This window comes from Embiotoca jacksoni, unplaced genomic scaffold (assembly GCF_022577435.1).
Source record: "Embiotoca jacksoni isolate LCO1_2020_lvr unplaced genomic scaffold, fEmbJac1.0.p SCAF_1, whole genome shotgun sequence".
NCBI lineage: Eukaryota > Metazoa > Chordata > Actinopteri > Embiotocidae > Embiotoca > Embiotoca jacksoni.
In genome coordinates this window covers 1,418,714-1,438,983 of record NW_027185229.1, presented here as the reverse complement: position 1 = coordinate 1,438,983, position 20,270 = coordinate 1,418,714, and the positions used below count along the sequence as shown (strand labels likewise).

Below are 20,270 nucleotides of genomic sequence, written 5' to 3'. Positions count from 1 at the left end.
AGACGCGCTCTACCCGTCCAGAAATAATAACTGGATTCAAATCACAGATAAACCACAGATTGAGGAGGAAGCCCTGCCAGCGGCGGTCTGCCGTTAGCAGCTACTTACGGACGAGCCGGGCTGAACCGCCTGTCGCTCGCAGCGCCACTTTCCTTCTCCGTGATATCCGTCTGGGAACTCGCGTCAGCGTTAGCAGTCACGCTGAAGGGCGGACCAATCAGCGAGCGGTGTCGGTGGTTAACCGCATTTGTCCCGCCCCTCCTTCACTGGGGTTGGACGGCTGGTGACAGCGTCGAGCGCAGTGCTAATATTTTTCAACTGTCATTGACGGGAATTTTTTTTAATTTTTTTTTTTTAAAATAAAACAAGAAAATAAAATTGCTGCATGTTAAGTGTTCAGCGCAGAATAAACGTTCAGCACCTCGTCATGCAGCTGGAGTTCATCAATACAATACAAAAAAAAACATGCTGTATTCAGGAAAAACCACTGTGGTGAAGCCAGGCTAGGTGGTGAATTAATCAGAGGGAGTAGCTGTTTCACTGCCGGTCAATATTTTATAGATATAGAAGTTTAAACCAGTGTGTTGAAAATCTATTTGTTTGACTGAAACTCATCCTCATTTCTTTTTCGAAGGAGTTCCATAAGAACTTTTTTGTTTTACAGCTGAAATTGAATCTCTCAGATTCACCTGCAGAGGAATCTTCTTTTCTAATGAATGAGGGATTATTTTCAGATGGACCTCCAGAAAACTAATAAGAAGGAGTGACTTTAGCTAACAACACCGAGATAACTGATGGACACATTTTATTCACTTTGGATTTGATGAGAGAAGTTGAATGGGAGTCTATGGAGCCGGAGGCTTTTTGGAGCCGACCTCTAGTGGCACTCGCTGGTATTGCAGCTGAAGGCACTTTATTTTTCAGACCCAGAAGCTACGAACACATTTATATATAATCTATTTCTTAGAAATAAGGAGGATTGATAGACGCATATACTAATGGTTTTGTTATATTTTAGCGACTATTCGAACATTTGAAATTCATGCCTTGTCCTACCAAGTAAATCCTACTTTTAAAAGTAGGTTAAGTTAAATATTCCCATTTGTGCTGGAGCTCTACAAAGATCTTTGTTTACTGTAGTCCTGCCTAGCGTACAGTACAGTGATGCATCGTAGAGGCGGAGAGCTCCTGGGAAATGATGCAAGAGGAGGATTCAGAGCACCTAGAAAGGGAATCCTGGCGAAAAGGACAGTTTGGAAATAAAGGATTTGATAAACGAGCGGTAATTTTAGCAAAACTCTGCATCTGGGCTTCCTCAGAGAGCGCCCTTGTCTTGTGGTAATTTATGGATGTACTATTACCGGCCTGAGGTCTGAGGTCCGCTCCAGCTTGTCACTGAATCTTCCTCATCAGTCGTAGCTTCACCGCAGGACGCCGCTCCCTCTCTCACCGTGAACAACTCGGCATTGTAATGAAGTTCAGTTGGGAGGCGATCTCTCTGCCGCTCTTTCTTCTGGCTGGTTGCTGAGCATCTAATCATGGCAGTAAATTTGAGTTGTGCCCTTTTGAAAATCAGAAGAAGTGTATGTGTTCAGACAAGCTCTCACGACGTTATTGCACAGAGTTATGCATTTGGGCCATGAGACTACGTGGCCTTTCTGTGCTGCCGCTGGATACCGTCTCCGCTCAGTGCGTCTGTCCTTTGTGAGCGGCCGGTTTGTCCAGAATCTAAAGTAACTAACGCCGACCTCCGAGTGAACCGGCCTTCCCCCCCGTCCACCTGCGCGGCAGGTGGTTCGTACAGACGTGTGCGTTTCACCCCCAAAGGCACGGCAGCGACGGGACAAGTAACAACATTAGTTCAAAGAGCCTTATCGCCATGACGACGTGGTGGAACATGGCGAGCTGACAGATGGCGAGAACGCAGAGTGCTGTCTAAATCTGTCACAACGGAGAAGCGTGTTGCCGTGCTGCTGGCGTTGCGGTGTGACAATCGCAGATCTGGGGGCGGATCTGGCTGCAGGCCGGCCGAGCTGCCGTTCCGTGGGCGCAGATCGAGTTAAGTGTGGAGGCGAAGTTTCATGACGCTCTCGGGGGCGAGGTCCCGTCTTCCCCATCTGTGGTCGCAGCCGGGCTGTCGGGAGGGTTGGCAGAGGTGTGCGCGCACGTCGAGGATGTCGAGGATGTCGAGGAAGTCGAGGAAGTCGAGGAAGTCGAGGAAGTCGAGGAAGCGGCGTCGTGTTTCACGGAGACGACGACGGGCAGGTCGGATCTGGGATGGAAGGAGACGCAGTCGGTCACGTGGCGTCGAAGCATTTCACAACCGAAGCCCGTATCTTAAACAGTCCGAAGGACGTCTGAGGCGCCATCTGGTCCGTTTGACTGAATATGCATGTACAAATATTTATGTGATTGAAGTATTTAGCCTTGAACGGTTTCCCGCTGTGGTTTATCCAACCGGCGGATGGTCGCTGCGAGCAGAGCAACGACCTTGTGATGACACGCTCGCTAAATTCAGCATCTTTATTCATGTGTGAAGAGCCGACAACATACATGTTTAACCAGCAGATATTCAGGCGTATCATTGCTTTCTTAAAATATCCCCAAAGCATTTCGTCAGTCAACATCCGGTGTGATGTCGGAAACATTCGCCCGCAGCGTCCTGAATGTGTGTTGATCCGAGTTGTGTTAAGTTCTACGACGACAATCCAGGAAGTCGTGTCCTCGGGGCCGGCGGCTGATTAATTCACGGACGGGACTCCACTTCTGTCACCGCGGCAGCAGTCTGCGCTGCTGAATACGAGTCACCGGTGAGGGAGCGTCCCCGGGCGAAGCATCCTAATCACCGGGCGAATGTCAAACGCACACAAACAGAAATATTCTCCGGTTTGGAACGCAGAAATTTCTGGAACCAACGTGCAAAAAGTGAAAAGTAACCGACTGTGATCTCCCAGAGCCGAACAGGGAATCTGGATGAAAGTGTCTCTGTGTCAAAAATAAAAAAGCATCTCTGTGAATTGATCAGAATATTTAGCGATGTTCATTTGAACTGATTAAATGCGACAGGAGAAGACACATTAACAAGGACACGTGCTGGAGTTTAAGGATCCCGACATCAACGCCCGGCTTGACATTTGAAGACTCGTCTGCGTGAGCAAAATAATAAGATCGATTTATGAGCTTCGAGATACAAACAAGCCTATTTTTAAACTCCATGTGCAGGTAGACGCTGCCAAGCAAACGTGAGTCATACAAAGGATTTAAACACGGAGACACACATGACAGAATTCATGCCAGAGAGAACAATAACGATGAAACGTATCAGTAAAGCCATGCAGTGAAAATGCATTATTCATGGCTAAAAGTAAAGAACGTGCTCTGAAATCGTGAATAATTCACATGTGATTGGATTATTCAGCGGTTTGGCAGAATCCAGTATTTGCGCAGCTGAAATCGTGTCCGCAGCACAAACTCAACGAGCGTTTCCTGATTTCAGATCTGAGCGGCGGGAAGTCGGACGGACCCCGATTAGGTTGGTTGCGCGTGTTTTTAAATTTTGTGTTTGTGCGAGCACGAGTTACACGAGAGAGAAATGAAAGGAATGAACGCGAGCGCACGTGGAAAGCCGAGTTACGACGCTGTTATCGAGCGGCGGTGCAGCCGCGGCCCGACGTGCTGCGATCTGAACGACTGCAGCGTGAAGGAGACTCGTACTATCCTGCAGCGTAATCAGGGGGCAGGACCTGAGAGAAAACATCCTCGCTTTGAGTATCTAACACTTTCCACCCTGTTGAAGCTGTTGCCAAGAAACTAAATCGGAAGAAATAAACTAATAATGACTCAGTGCGTCCTCTAATGATGACACTGTGTGCATGCGTGTCCGCTGCTCGGACGCGTCGCTGCGACGCTGCGGCGCTGCGACGCTGCGACGTGTCGGAGACGTGTGATCCTGAGTGGAGATAAGGACCGCTGCGCTGGGAAGACGCTGTTGTTGCTGTCGGAGCGCAGTGAGACGCTCTTCTGGGACGAGCAGATGGACTTTTCATGTAGAAAACAATCATGACATCTCGACAAAGTAGGCCTGATATTTCCAGGACCGGGACTCTCTTATTTCTGTGTTCTCTGTTTGTATTTCCCTTTCTTTAACGCATCTCCTCCATACGGACACATCTCGACACGCATCAAAATAAAAGCACTGCAGGGAATGTGCCGAATCTCCAAGAGATCAAAGCTCATATTTGAAGAAAGAAACGTCATTTCTATTTCATTTTAATCAACTGAACTATGTTTTCAGTCTAAATGATCTTAATTCAGGTGTCACCGGTGCTTTAATCGACCTGTACGGAAACAGCTGAAGACAACAATCCTGTTTCTCGCTGTCTCCGTATCAAATGAATCTGCAGTAGCAGGTTGTGTGTGGTTGTGTTGTGTTTCGGAGAGGAAACCACTTTCACAGTAATCTGCTCGGGACCAGGCTCGGCTCTGTAAATCCACACCAGGCCGAGTCTTCATTTCCTGAATGAAATAAGTTGCCGTCTCAGGCAGGATGATCCCTTGTAGCCGAATGTGTGAAACTGTGAGCCGTACAGTTTGGCTGGTTCTCTCATTGAAGACGCATCCGACTGCACCAATAACATTTCGATAAAAGGGAGAAAAACAGTTCGTTTGAATTTCTTAGCTCTGGTAACAAAGTCCAAACAAAATACCAAAAACTTTATCAACATTTTCCATTTCCGGCGTGTCGTTAGCTTGGAGGTTGTTGGTTCCTGTTGCCATGGGGATGTAAAAAAGAGTAACAGATAGCGGAAGAGATGGAGAACGACGACTAAATGAATCAGCTGATAAAAGGTTTATACCAACAACCTACATCCTTTGATATTATAATATATACTTTAGGTCCAGTTTAATCACATGAAAGAATCTACAATCTGATCTGCTTTACTTTACGAACATTGATTCTTACAGGACTTCATTGTTCAACATCGTCTCGTACACAAACTCTGAGTCTCTCTGAGATACTTGTAAACCTCCTCGTGTCCTTCTGAACTGAAGTTTCCCTGAATGCTCACAGACACAATGACATGAATGAACTGTCCAGAGGTCTGTCTTCACGTTCATGTCTTCATGTTGCTGCACACACATGTTGAACTGTGTTGCTCCTCAGAGGCTGCAGACGAACACACAACACAGCATGGAAACTTACCTCGTGTGGACATTGACTCAATGCATTACACATCTCTTTCTCTTTCGGCTCAGACTTTCTGATGTCCCATGATTCATCCCTCAAGCACTTCCTGTCCTCTCTGATCTTATCTCCTACTGAGCCTGTCAGAGTTGAGATTCTCGATGGAGAAATCTCGTGGCCGGTTGGCTGAGGTCTCCCAGGGTAAAGGAACAAATCATTTTCTCTACCAGTACGACAAGGATTATAAATGATCAAAAAAAATTTAACATGATCACCGTTAATATTTCTAGATGCTCATTTTTGCCATTTGATATCCGCCGTTGGTCTCTTATCTAAAACATGTAAACGTCTACAGAATGATTTCCAATGAATTTCTTTTTAGAAGATGTCCTACAATACTGTAATAAGATCAATTTTCAACAGACACTATTTTTTTTCCCCTTAAGTAGCTTAAAGGTTGCTAATTAAATTAAATCTACTTGTTGATTACAGTCGCAGAAATCGAACAAGACCTGGAGAAGTTTGTAACGACCAATCAGCATCCATCAGTGATGTCATCAACCATCAGTGATGTCATCAACCATCAGTGATGTCATCGTTGGTTTGTGAACGTTATGAATCCTCCAGTTCAGATTCTGTCCGTCACCATCTTTGCTAGTTCGGAGCGGTTCGGAGCAGGAAGTGACCATATTTGGACGAGCTGGGGGAGGAGCCAGCGGTGGATCTGACCGATCTGATCGGAAACCTGACGATACTATGTCCTGCCCACCGACAGCTGTAACCTGACTGCACCACAGGCCTGTCAATCAAACAGACACGCCCCCAAAAACAGGTCTTCTTGAATCTTCTTTTCTAATGAATGAGGGATTATTTTCAGATGGACCTCCAGAAAACTAATAAGAAGGAGTGACTTTAGCTAACAACACCGAGATAACTGATGGACACATTTTATTCACTTTGGATTTGATGAGAGAAGTTGAGCACAATCTCAGTTTTCTTTTAAAGAAACCATTTTCCGTCTTCACCAAACTGCATCTTTGTTATTTGGTCCTGTAGTTGCAAAGATCCTTTCTTAATGTGTCCACCTGAATTCAGTCTCCACGCTACGCTCAGCTACATACGTGCGTGTGCTCACATGTTAATGCGTCGACATGTGTCACGTGTCTTCCTCGTCCCGGAGCTCAACAATCACACGTCGTCTTCCTGACCTGGATTCAAGTCCCACGAGAACCTCCTGCGTTTTCATACAAGAACCTTTCTGAGTTTTCCTCTTAAAACTAGAAGTAGAAACGTGACCTCACTCTTTAAAGGGATCAGATCCTCAGACGTGTTCCTCCTGAAGCCAATATTAGAGCCTTTAAATGATCTGTAAGATATATTACAATGTGGTAGTCTGTTTATTAACATCTTTTTAGGAGAGATTGCTGGTTTCCAAGCAGAATTTCACTTTATATTAATTTCCTTTAGTTTCTGCATCACAAAACACTCACCCAAAGGCAGGCTGAGAGATCAACAAGGAAAAGATGGATCTGGAGTTTTATGAAGATGTAATGATGATATGAATGGCTGATCCCTGAAGTCAGTCAATTCACTTTTTAGGAAGCATCAGGGAAAATGTGATATTTGTGATATATTCAGGAAAATGTTCTTTCAAAAAAGTGTCTTCCATTTTTCTATTAGTTTCAATGACTTTTTCACACATGAAGATCAGCAACATGCTGAAATCCTTTTACAGACTGTAATTACAGCAGAAAAAAAGGTATATTTGTTAAGTATGAAAGCAAAGACTAGTTCAGTTCACACAATTAAATCTGAGGAGTCAACTGTCCTCAATATCAAACAAGTTAAGCGTCCATTACTATAAAAAGTATTAATGTGCAATTATGAGGGAATTATGGAAAAGAATCTCATTAATTTATCATTATGGGAATTATGCAGTTTTAAATACAGAATAAAGTGATGTGCAAACAATTATCTAGTGTTTATGTGTCACTCGCCACTTCGGATGAGAGTCTGATTTCTTCCTCGGAGAGCCGGCGCTCTGCCGCCAGCTGTTTCACCACATGTTGCGAGAGGCTGTCGAGGCGCTTTAAGCAGAGACATGATTTCATGTAGATGTGGGATTATTAGCCCGCCTGCACAGTCAGAGTCTCTCCAGCTGACCTGGAGCTCTCGGGGGAAACCGAGCTTTGTGTGTTTCACCTATCTGGATTTGTTTTTCAGTAGTTTCACCGCTGACAAATCAGAAATAGCTCTGATCACAAACTGGTAAAACAGTTAAACATCACGTCCGTACGTCGTCGTGTGGTTGCCACCGGGTCATTAAATGTTCACATCTCTGTGATCCTGCAGAATAACAACGATGTCATTATTGAAATCCGTTCAATCACATCACAATAGATTTAAGTAATTTAGCATTATTGTGACCATAACATCAACAATTTGCACTTTGGCTGCAGAAATGCTTTAAATTGAATACTTGCCTTATTCTGTTTATCTAATATCTGTTTTTTTAAGAGTACCTTTTAAATCTGATTCAGATACTTTGGAGAAAATAAGGATTGTGTTTTGGTCTCCACCCAAAATCTAAATTGGGATGATTTGTTCTTAATCATGTCCATAACAATCGATTAGATTCACTGACATGTAAAATCATTTATAGACACTGCTGAACTATTTTCCAGACGTATGCTTTGTGGAATCAGGGTTTCAGATTTGGTGCTAGTGATTAAGAGTCTCCTTAAGGTTTGACGAGTGGATCCTCACCGACTTAAACCTCTGACATGGAGGCTCTGCTGTTCTCCTGCGTGTTGTAATCATGCAGAGATCTAGAGATCTTTCTACGGCCTTCAAGTTGTGGATAAGTCTCACTCGGGATTTAAAAAGTTCTCCAAATTATTTGAAAATAAATCACATTGTCAGGAAAATAGTACAAGTGGCTACAGTGGGACACAAAAAGAAGTCTAAGAAATGTAATCTTAGGGTTTGCAGGTAACTTATGTTATGAAGCATCCAGTTCAGATTCTGTCCGTCACCATCTTGCTGGTTCGGAGCAGGAAGTGACCATATTTGGACGAGCTGGGGGAGGAGCCAGCGGTGGATCTGACCGATCTGATTGGAAACCTGACGATATTACGTCCCGCCCACCGATAGCTGTAACCTGACTGCACCACAGACCTGTCAATCAAACAGACACGCCCCCAAAAACAGGTCTTCTTGAATCTTCTTTTCTAATGAATGAGGGATTATTTTCAGATGGACCTCCAGAAAACTAATAAGAAGGAGTGACTTTAGCTAACAACACCGAGATAACTGATGGACACATTTTATTCACTTTGGATTTGATGAGAGAAGTTGAATGGGAGTCTATGGAGCCGGAGGCTTTTTGGAGCCGACCTCTAGTGGCACTCGCTGGTATTGCAGCTGAAGACACTTCTGGATCGGAACCATTTTACAGACCTGAAGCTACGAACACTTTTATATCCAGTCTGTGGTTTTATATCCAGTCTGTGGTTTTATATCCAGTCTGTGTTTTATATCCAGTCTGTGTTTTATATCCAGTCTGTGGTTTTATATCCAGTCTGTAGTTTTCTATCCAGTCTGTGGTTTTCTATCCAGTCTGTAGTTTTCTATCCAGTCTGTGGTTTTATATCCAGTCTGTAGTTTTCTATCCAGTCTGTGGTTTTATATCCAGTCTGTAGTTTTATATCCAGTCTGTGGTTTTATATCCAGTCTGTAGTTTTATATCCAGTCTGTAGTTTTATATCCAGTCTGTGGTTTTATATCCAGTCTGTAGTTTTATATCCAGTCTGTGGTCTTTCCACTCTCCAACAGGGAATCATTTCCAGTTGTTGCGTTGTACTGTGCGTAAACCTCAGGTTAATTTTAAAACTGCTGGAAAAGCCTTTAACCAATCAGCAGTGACCGCTATATGCACCAAAACTCTACCACCACTGCAACTACATTTACAACAATCAATTCTGCATCATAAAAAAGAGTGCTGAAGATAATGTGAGGCTGTCCATTTAAAAATGTTGATGCTGAACCAGAAGTAGACCTTTAAACAAGATAATGATTCAAAGCACGCCATCAAAGCCACCACAGAATGATTACATTACATCACATTACATCACATTACATTACATTTATCTGACTCTTTTATCCAAAGCGACTTACAATAAGTTCATTTCAACCATGAGGGTACAAAACCAGAACAACAGGAATCAAGAAAATACAATTTCTTCAAGAAAGCCAAACTACAAAGTTCTATCAGTAAGTTCTATTTTAAGATACTAAAGTTCTACTGTTCAAGGTAAAGGAGGAGGAGGAGGAGGAGGAGGTGTGTTTTTAGTTTGTGGTGGAAGATGTTCAGAGTTTCTGCTGTCCTGATGTCGTTGAGGAGCTCATTCTACCATTCAGGATCCAGGACAGCAAACAGTCGTGATGATCAGAAGGAAGAAACGATGGTTTATGGAAGAGACTCGTCACAGTGATGTTGTTGGGGATTAGAAACAGACAGTAAATGCAAGAAAACATTTTACTTGGAAGAGTGGTCAAACATTTCAGCAGGCTGATGTCAGGGGCTACTGAACAATTATGCAAAAAATATTTCTGCTAAAGGCGGCAATAAAAGCCTCTGAGGTCAAGGCTGCACTTTCATTTTTTTTCCACAGAAAAATATTACATCAAATGATTTTTGTTGAATAAATGGTTTAAAAACTAATTTTCCCCTCCTCTTGGGTGCAGCACTAAATTTTTTTACAGCACCAAAGCCACCATAGTTGAACTTTATTATTATTTCTATTGCAGAACATACCATGAAAATGAAATAGTTTTTCGTCAAATACCTTCCCACAACCACCCACCGCTACCACAACACCTCAACCCTCCAGAAACCAGATAACACGCTGCATCGTGGTGCTCTTCAGGTGTTCAAGGGGATGAAAGACAACACTTTTCACAGGATGTACTTATTTATTTATTTTTTTTACACCTGTACATAAAACCTATGAAAAGCGTGAAGGAGAAATTGTCTCATAAAACTGCAGTTGGATCGCTCTGGGCTATTTGAAAGCGGTCGCTTTCACTACAGCCACGATACGACAAGATAGGAATGACAAATGAAACACTCGCTGGATGTAGTTGAATGTGAATTTCCCATCTGACTTTCTCAGGAGTGACTCATCGGCATTCGAGACGTGGCGCCGTGAGTGTGCTGCTGAGAGAGTCGGCATTAAAGTCACCCAGATTCAGGTTGGCGTTCTCTCGACTGATCAGACCGGCTCCCCTTAAGGCTCCCACAGAAGTGCCTGAAGCAAGAGCTCGAGTCAGTAGCTGCTTCTGCAGACTGCTTGCCGTGTCATGACACTGACAAAACCCATTACACAGAAAACGCTAAGTTTCAGGATTCGTTGATACTTCGACTCCCTCTCACTCCCCTCAACCTCATTCTGCTTCTCTGTCTCTTCCTGTTTACTTCTCTCTTCCCTCCAAAGCAGAGCAGGAGCTTCCTGAAAATGTGTCTGCAGTACAGTGCATGCTCTCCATGGTGTGTGACACCTGCAGCCACTCGGTCCTGCGTACAGTGCGTATTTTTCAGTTTCGTTTTGTTGACAGTAATACGGATCAGAAAAGATTAGGAAACCCCCACGTTTGGTTAAATGCAGGATCTCACCACTCAGTCAGCAGGAGAGTGAAGCTGTGAAGGGCCCAGCAGGGAACCAATGGAAAAACAGCAACTGAATGGGGTGAGACTAATTGCATCTGCAGGGGAAAAACATGTAGTGTAGCCAATTTCATTAATTCATTTAATGACGGGCAATTATAAAAAGTCCCACCGTTGGCAGGTGTGATCTCAGGGTAATCACCACGTGTCTAACTACATGCATATTTACAGTTAATGACAGTTTATTGACAAGGCGTACAGGTTGATTTAGTGCCGACTCTGTTCTGGTGTATTTCTTTCATTTCCAGGTGGCCAACCTGCTGCGACTCTTCCAGATCCCTCAGATCAGCTACGCTTCCACCAGCGCCAAGCTGAGCGACAAGACCCGCTACGACTACTTCGCCCGCACCGTGCCGCCGGACTTCTACCAGGCCAAGGCGATGGCGGAGATCCTGCGCTACTTCAACTGGACCTACGTGTCGACCGTGGCTTCTGAAGGCGACTACGGCGAGACCGGCATCGACGCCTTCCAGCAGGAAGCTCGCGCCCGCCAGATCTGCATCGCCACGTCGGCCAAGGTGAGCCGCTCCATGAGCCGCTGGAGCTACGAGAACGTGATCCGCTCCCTGCAGCAGAAGTCCAACGCCAGGGTGGTCATCCTGTTCACGCGCAGCGAAGACGCCCGCGAGCTGCTGGTGGCGGCCAACCGCATGAACGTCAGCTTCACCTGGGTGGCCAGCGACGGCTGGGGGGCGCAGGAGAGCGTGGTGAGGGGCAGCGAGGCCGTGGCAGACGGGGCGTTCACCATCGAGCTGGCCTCCTATCCAATCCCCCAGTTCAATGACTACTTCACCACCCTGCACCCCTACAACAACACCAGGAACCCCTGGTTCAGGGAGTTCTGGGAGAACCAGTTCCAGTGCAGCCTGCACGACCTGGGCTGCGGGAAGCACTCGCTCCGAGAGGTTCCCTTTCAACCGGAGTCCAAGATCATGTTTGTGGTGAACGCTGTCTATGCAATGGCCAACGCTTTACATAACATGAGGCAGGCCTTGTGCCCCAACTCCACCAAGGTGTGCGAGGCTCTGAAACCGGGCAACGGACGGAAGTTTTACAGGGACTATATTCTCAAGGTCAAGTTTGAAGGTGAGTGAAATCAGGATGAAATAATAAGGTGCTTAGAAGAAATGCATTTCTCATTGCATCCGTAAAACTCCACACAAACAAGTGCAATCTGCATAGACTACCACATTTATATCCATTTACATTCATTCTGCCTATTCATAAAAATGACTGAATTAGTGAAAGAATAATTCTACATGTTTATACACTGCAGCAGCAGATGAGTTCAGTAATAATTCAATTAGAAAAGATGAAACCATTTCCACATCCTCATGCTTCACGGCTGCTTCTATTGGTGTGTGAATAAAGAGCTCTTCGGTTTGAGCACTGCAGACGCCCATCACACAAATATGGCTGGATTTGCATCCACTCATCCACACAGTGCGAATGCTTTGTTTTATCCTTCGATTTATGGAAATGCTGACATTTTCCTTGATGGGAGATAAAGGTGGAGCACTGTGCTCTTATCCAGCTGTGCTTTTCTGCTCTCCACAATTTCAATAAAAATGAAAAAGACCCAAAGGATTTTACTATCCAGAGACTTAAAACTGAGTTAAAAGCCTTAATTTAGTCGGCCTCGAGAGGCACTGCAGCACCCCGAGGAGACAACACTCAGAAACAGGGGGACCAAAAAGGACACAATTTAATGGGTTTCAGCATCTCAATTCTTTTTTCCCATTTATCAGAGTACAAAAACTCGCTCTGTGTTTTCGACTGCTGGCTGTATGGAAAAAAAAAATTGTTTAAACAAATTAGAAAATCATCTGCAGAGTTATGAATTAGTTTCAGCTTTAAGTACATTTAGCACCTTTCTGGTCAGCGTCCTCTAGAAATTTTAATTGGCGGTTTATTTCAGCTTTGATTTCACGTGGAAACCCGACAGTATTTTATACATTATGATGTGCCATCTGTGTGCAAAACCTTTTGTTCCATCCAGGAAGTTTCCATCAAAGTAAACAAACTCAAACGGTGGCTTCCATCACGTAAATGGACAGTTTGCAGCTGCGTCGCGTCACAGCCACTGTTCAGTCTTTACTGAGACAAATCAAATGTCGAGACATATGAAATTTATAAAAGACTAATTTACTATGGAGCCAAAGCATCTACCATATGTGAAAAGTCTTGTTGCCCAAAAACAGTTTGACTACTTTACTTTCCACGCCATGCCCTCCTTACACCTGTTTCCAACCCGATCTGTTTTCCTGTATCCCCTCCAGCCCCCTTTCGCCCCCCCGACACGGAGAATGTAGTCCGCTTCGATGCCTTCGGAGACAGCCTCGGCCGCTACAACATTTTCCACTACCACAAAGAGGACGGACGCTACGTCTACCGCAAAGTGGGCTACTGGGCTCAGAGCCTGACCCTCAACACCAGCCTGATCCCCTGGGCCGGCCACGTGCTTCCCACCTCCCAGTGCAGCGACCCCTGCAGGAAGAACGAGGTGAAGAGCATGCAGCCGGGAGACGTGTGCTGCTGGATCTGCATCCCCTGTCAGCCCTACCAGTACCTGCAGGACGAGTTCACCTGCGCCGACTGCAGCTTCGGACAGTGGCCTCTCACCAACCTGACGGGCTGCTACGACCTGCCCGAGGAGTACATCCGCTGGGAGGACGCCTGGGCCATCGGACCCGTCACCATCTCCTGTCTGGGGATGATGTGCACGCTCTTCGTCATCGGCCTCTTCCTCAAACACAACGAGACCCCCGTGGTGAAGGCTAGCGGGCGCGAGCTGTCCTACATCCTTCTGCTGGGTGTGCTGATGTGTTACAACATGACTTTCATCTACATCGCCAAACCGTCCACGGCGGTGTGCACGCTGCGCCGGCTCGGTTTAGGCACCTCCTTCGCCGTGTGCTACTCGGCTCTCCTGACCAAGACCAACCGCATCGCCCGGATCTTCAGCGGCGTGAAGGACGGAGCGCAGCGGCCTCGATTCATCAGCCCGGCCTCCCAGGTCGCCATCTGCGGCGCTCTGATCTCCTGCCAGCTGGTGGTGGTGGTGGTGTGGCTGCTGGTGGAGACGCCCGGCGTGAGGAAGGAGGTGAGCCCCGAGAGGAGAGACGTGGTCACCCTCAAGTGCAACAGCAAGGACTCCAGCATGCTCCTGTCGCTCACGTACAACTGCATCCTCATCATCCTCTGCACGGTCTACGCCTTCAAGACCCGCAAGTGTCCCGAGAACTTCAACGAGGCCAAGTTCATCGGGTTCACCATGTACACCACCTGCATCATCTGGCTCGCCTTCCAGCCCATCTTCTACGTCACCGCCAGCGACTACAGGGTGAGTTTTATTATCGATGAATTCTCACTTTATTCCTCTTTAAGTAAAAAAAATGTTGCGGTAAAAACTCTTTCTAGGTTCTTCTTTCTTTCTGACTTCTTCTTCTGGGCTCGGATCAGGATTTCATACTCATCAAATCACAAACTAATGTCAGCTAGTAGTGATTCAGCATGTCAGCCATGTCTCCGGCTCGGTGTAATATTTATTCGTTATTACTTTTTGCTTAAATTCCTAATAATTGCTGCGTACATCAAATTGTCTTGTGCTACCTTTGACTCTCTTATTTTAAAATGAATGATACCAAGATGTGAAAAATCAAAATGACAAAAGTCAAGTAAAAGCTTCGAACAGGTTCTAGTGGTGATATAACATGCGAGGAATACAAAATTTGACACAAATGAATAAAGAAAGGGTGGTCTGAGTCGTGGGGGTTCGTCCCTCAGGGAGACATGGACAGAGACACAGCTGCCTCTGCAGCAGCACGGAGACGGCAGGCGGGACGTGAGGCCTGAGAGGGACAGAGCGTCCCGACGCGTCCCCGTGAGTATCTGTGTGGAACGGAGTGTGAAAGGCCGGGATGCTGCGTCCCAGCTGCGCTCGGTGTCCTGGGACCGGAGCGAAGCTCAGAGGAACCCTCAGAGGAACGTTTCCTCCAGGCAGCACGGCGGGGCTCGTCGGACAGACACTCAACTCCCCTTCCACCGAGAAATCATTCCTGAAGCAGCTGAGTTGCTGCGATGTCTCTAGTTTTTCACAGGCAGCGACGTATTACCAGTGTTCTCACAGTTTGACACCACTTCTTAAATTGTTGTTGCAGCCTGATGCAAAACCTCCAGCTGAATAACAACATTTGATTGTAGTCCGTCATGAAATGTTAAACTTGGCTAAAAACAACCCGCTGGGCCATGAATAACACATTTGATTGAAATATGAAATATTGAAGATGTTCTGAGGACGGAGGGAGAGACGGTCATCTTACATCAGCAACAAACAACTACTTAAACTTCCACTGCGGTCCAAATACACAGAACCAGGCCGCCCGGGTAGATTGGTTGATCCGTTTCAGCACGTTTTATTTATTCATTTTTTTAACCTGTCTGAGAGAACGACGCTATCAACACGATGAATTAACGGGTGGACAATCTCCCCTCCTCCCTCCACCTGCATTGCAGCAGAGGTGGAGCTCCGCCCACAGTGAGACACACAGAGATCAGAGGACACAAACACAGCAGAGACTCTCACACTGAGCTGGAAACAAACGGCTGCTCACAAATGAGGTCAATAACAGAAATATTTTCAGCTGGACCGCAACAGAGGGGGGCGGAGCTATAAAGAGGGTCTGTCACTGAGTGGGTGAGAGATCAAAGTTACACTGCGACTTTTCAAATTAAAAGCCTTCCAGTTTGATGTGTTTCTCTCTGGAGGGGCAGAATCGAAGGGAAACACTGGATTTTCCTGTTAAATCTGATATCAGACACTTTTGAAACCAGTTTGGCCACACAATTTGTTATTGTTCACATAAAAGAAGCTGATTCAGCTGGTTTGGGTGGAGCTCAGCTTTGTGAATAAATGATACTCAACATGAAGAGCTCTCAGACACTTTTCTTTTGTCGATGTAGCTTTCAGAGGAAGAAAAGCTTGGAAACTTCTACACTTTCTGTAATGTCCATCAAGATGAGTGTTGAAACATCTTTCCTAAAATAAATGAAGCTTGTTTGATTGACATTAATACAAGTAGAGCGCTAAGGTGTCCTCCACATTCTGCACATAATAAAAGCTCTCATAGTATCACCTGGACACTTTACGGACAGCATCAGAGAAGACAACAGAACTTCAGCATAAATGATTTATAAAGTAAACGCTCGCTGACCAAACTTACATGTTAAATTAAAGTAGTTACAAACAAAATGATGTCGTCTGACTCGCACTCACTATCTGAGATTACAGAATCTATTTCCAGCGCTGTTCGACTGGCTCGTCCAATAAAGCTTTTTAATAAAGTAAACGCACAAAGCTCAATAAAAAGTGGATTCTCATCTCCAGCGTGAGATTCTCTGGAGGAATTAAACAATCCGAAGACAGCAGACGTTTCTATCTGAAGCTGCTTTTCTAAATAAAATAATACCTTCAAAAAGGTCAACGCAGGAAAAACAGGAGTGAGCAGAAGCTGTGCTCCATATCCCCTCCCCAACCCACCCCGCCCCTCACCCCTCCTCACCCCCACCCACCCACATCTGGAATAATCGGACGGGAAAAGCAGATTCCTTGTCCTCTGCTCTTCCACAGCAACATCATGTGAATTATTAAAAGCACTTAACAGGTCATTCTTATGCAGTTCTGTCCACGCTTCATTCAAAACCACCTCTGAATTAAGCATTTAGCTTTTGTGCACTTTTGGTTTTTTTATGTTACTTTTAACTTCTTGTTTTGAAACACACAGCTCAGATCTGCAGTATAGAAATACGGGGATGGAAGGCAATCAGTGGATTTACATCTGTACCCTACAGCTGAGTGTGTCAGTGTGTACTGTATTTCAAAGATGACATGAGGTGAATCTTAATGTTGCATTCAATGCACATGGTAACCTGCAGCACGTCTCCAGACACAGAGCTAAATTCAGCCTTCAGCAGTGGAAACTGTTGGAAAAAATAAGGATTTTTTTTTTTCTCTCCTTTTATTACCAACTAAAAAATATTCTGAGTGATTAGTAAACATGTAGAAGGAAAGAAAGTGATAAACAATTACATAAAACAATGAAACACCGCTGTGTTTGTGTCAGCTACAATCGCATCCAAACTAGCAGCTGCTGTTTATTCGCTGTTATCATGTTATCTTTGCTGCAGGATAGTCGGTGCACGGCAGCACATCATCCTAATACCTCCATTACCATTCACAGTCATACCACACACACACACACACACACACACACACACACACACACACACACACACACACACACACACACACACACAATACACGATGCAGGGTGGCATCTTCGTATCCCAGCAAACAAAAACAAAGGCTGGAGGTGAAGGAGACGCCTGGTGACCTGCAGCAGTCGAAAGGTTAAGGAGTTGGTTGACAAGCAAATAAACAGATCGTTTAACACCTCTAGTTAACAGGTGAGAGCTCCTCCTTCCACCTGGCTTTCATCCTGAGTTATGAAAGATGCGCTTATCATTTAATTTCTTGGTAAAATGAATATTCAGAAATGATCCTCCACCTTATTTTCTGTCAGTTTTGGACCCTCCGGAGGTGCGAAACTAAGATTGGCACTTCTGCTGGGGCTTAAACATTTTCTCTCAACGTTTGTCACTCCAGAAATGTGAATTTCTTCGACATATTGGTGAATCACTGAGTATCTTTAAGATGTACAGGAGATGCAGGAGCTTGAACTCTCTATGAAACGGGTGTTTTGGTTTGTTGAGCGTGAGGCCGCTTGCTTACCTTCCTCCTGCAGGTGCAGACCACCACCATGTGCATCTCCGTCAGCCTCAGCGGGTCGGTGGTGCTGGGCTGCCTCTTCGCTCCCAAGACTCACATCATCCTGTTCCAGCCGCAGAAGAATGTCAGCAACCTCCGGGTGGCCACCACCCGCTTCAGCGTCACCACCGGCCCCGGCTCCTGCTCCAGTTTCTCTCAAGGTACATAAAGATAACTTCATTAGCTACCAAAAAACATGGAAAGTCACAATATCAACAGTTTCTTGTCTTTGGCAGCATCAGTTCTTATTTTGGACTTCACTTCCCAGAAATCCAAACACTGTCACGTGTGTGACGTCAGTTAGTCGGAGGTTGAAGAGCCAATTGAAGAGCGAGTCTGTAGCTGTAGCTCCGCCCATGCGTTGATTGTAATTTTTTTTTTTCCCGGGAATGTCGCCACAGACATCCAGTTCAGATGATAATAAATCAAATGTGAAGGTTTTAATCAGCTGAGAACAAAGTCACAGCTGATTGTTTGCTCTGCAGGTCCAACATCAAACTTACTTCCTCTGGTGACAGTTCAACACGAATTGTTGATCAGATGATTTCTTCAGTGCTCAGTTTTTTTGAGGCTCACATGTTTCTCCTGTTTGTTCCGTCCATCGGATCTCAGCTCCACTCAGGTGTTAATGCGCCCGGTGACACCGGCATCGTCTGCTCCTTCTTTTGTTGCTTTATTGCGGTTGGAAAACTGCTTTTAGGTAAAGTGCTGCCACCTGCTGGCCGTAGTAACACTACCATGTGCAGGTAACCATATATAGCCTACATATAAAGGACAACATTTACATTTTCCCTTATATAGGCTATATTCAAGACAAATAGTCGTACACAACCTTTAAAAAAATTTGATGAATTAAAAAATGCTGAATCATCCCTACTTAACAGACATTTCTTTAAATGAAAAAATAAAGATTATTCGACTTTTTTTAACAGCCTGCAATTGTTTTTGCTGGAACAAACTAAATCTTTTGTAATTGTATTACTATTTGAGGCTTAAGTTTGTTCATATGAAAAACGTCCACCAGTAAAATAATAATAAAAAAAAAAATCTTCTGTCCTTTCTATAAATCAGTCAAAATAATGCGTAATTTGAGAGAGAGAGGACACAACCATTTTAGCATCATTATTTGGAGGAGTTACACCAACATATACACACAAATAACTGCAGATTTGATTTCATTCCACATTATTCATGACTTGTTTATCAAGCTGCTCATTCATCTGGAAACACGAGCTCCTCTGGGTTGTGCAGCGTTCAGTAAATCAGTGGAACAGAAACACATTCAGCACGTTACATCCTGTGTCTATATTTCTTTTACTACCCATAATAACCTTTTTTTTTTTTTTTAAATGTTTTTCAGCGTCAGCCTCCAACGTTGTTCCAACGGTGTGTAACGGACGAGAGGTGGTGGACTCCACGACGTCCTCCTTGTGAAGATGAGTTCCTTTGCCAAGCATTGTAAACAGAGTTATATAATCACTAGTCCTGAATCAGGTGTCTCAGATATCAAAGAGGTCACACAGACGATCGTCCTGACTTTGTTGTCCTCAAAGTGCTGTGAGTACAATGTCCCAATTATTTTATTTTGTTCTTTGACTCGTAGCAATTTTGAATGAGATGCCAATAAAGTCGCATATAGCCCTCATTTTTAAAGAGTCTACTTGCAACAATTGAGTAAATTATAGTAAATCTGTTAAATGTAATATATACAAGACGTTTTTAATGTAGATTCTGGTGGAACAGTTTGTGCTTTCTTGTAATTTATGTAAATAAAATGTGTTTTTTATTAATACCAAAATCAAATAAAGTGTGTTGTTTTTTTTGATTGGCTCATCATCCTGAGATGCATATTCCAGACGATAATGTATGCAACAATGCTTTGAAATGATGATTTGCTTCTCTTCACACTGCAGAAAGAGAAAGATGCAGTTAACCTTGTTGTCTTTGCAGCCTGCACAAACCTGTCAAACATCCTGTCATACTACATATTTACGTATAATTTTCACCCTGCAGCAAACAGCTGAAACTCTATATGATTGTATAGACTGTATATAAATCTTCTAGGACAAAACATTTTACACTCGTGCCTCTTTACTTTACCTTTCAATCACTCACACTGATGGAGCAAAAACACATCAATGGCAATGTGAGGTTCTTGCTCAAGGACACTTAGACACAGACGTCAGGAGGCGAGGATCAAACCATCAACCCTGAAATAAACACTCAACTTCCCTGACTGTTTAAAATGCATGATGTTAGTGCAAATTAAATCTGCACTCAATCGGGGGTCTGAAATCTGTGAAATTTTAACAGCTTAAATCTACACCATCTGCCGACACCAAACAGTCTCTAAAATGAAAATTACCAGCACAAATATCATCTGCTGATGAGGGATAAAATCCACCAGAGCTGTCTCAGGAACACACACAGCAGGCAGTGAATGAAAGGGAGGCTGAAGCTGGTAGTGTTGATTGAACACTGCCATCTAGTGTCCACAGTCTTCTTTTATCTTGATTTCAGCAACATACAGGGGA

At 44.5% G+C, this 20,270-nt stretch overlaps 1 protein-coding gene across 2 annotated transcripts in view; it reads left to right on the top strand.

Annotated features, from left to right (window-relative positions):
- grm2a (glutamate receptor, metabotropic 2a) overlaps positions 1-19,543 on the top strand; it is a 32,760-nt gene extending 13,217 nt beyond the window's left edge. For both annotated transcript variants that reach the window (XM_069153990.1, XM_069154001.1), the window contains 4 exons: positions 11,159-11,996; positions 13,190-14,253; positions 17,714-17,897; positions 19,097-19,543. In XM_069153990.1, the coding sequence (XP_069010091.1) occupies positions 11,159-11,996; positions 13,190-14,253; positions 17,714-17,897; positions 19,097-19,170 (2,160 nt within the window). In that variant the 3' untranslated portion in view covers positions 19,171-19,543. The remainder of the gene's footprint in view (positions 1-11,158; positions 11,997-13,189; positions 14,254-17,713; positions 17,898-19,096) is intronic.
- Positions 19,544-20,270: the final 727 nt, after the last annotated feature.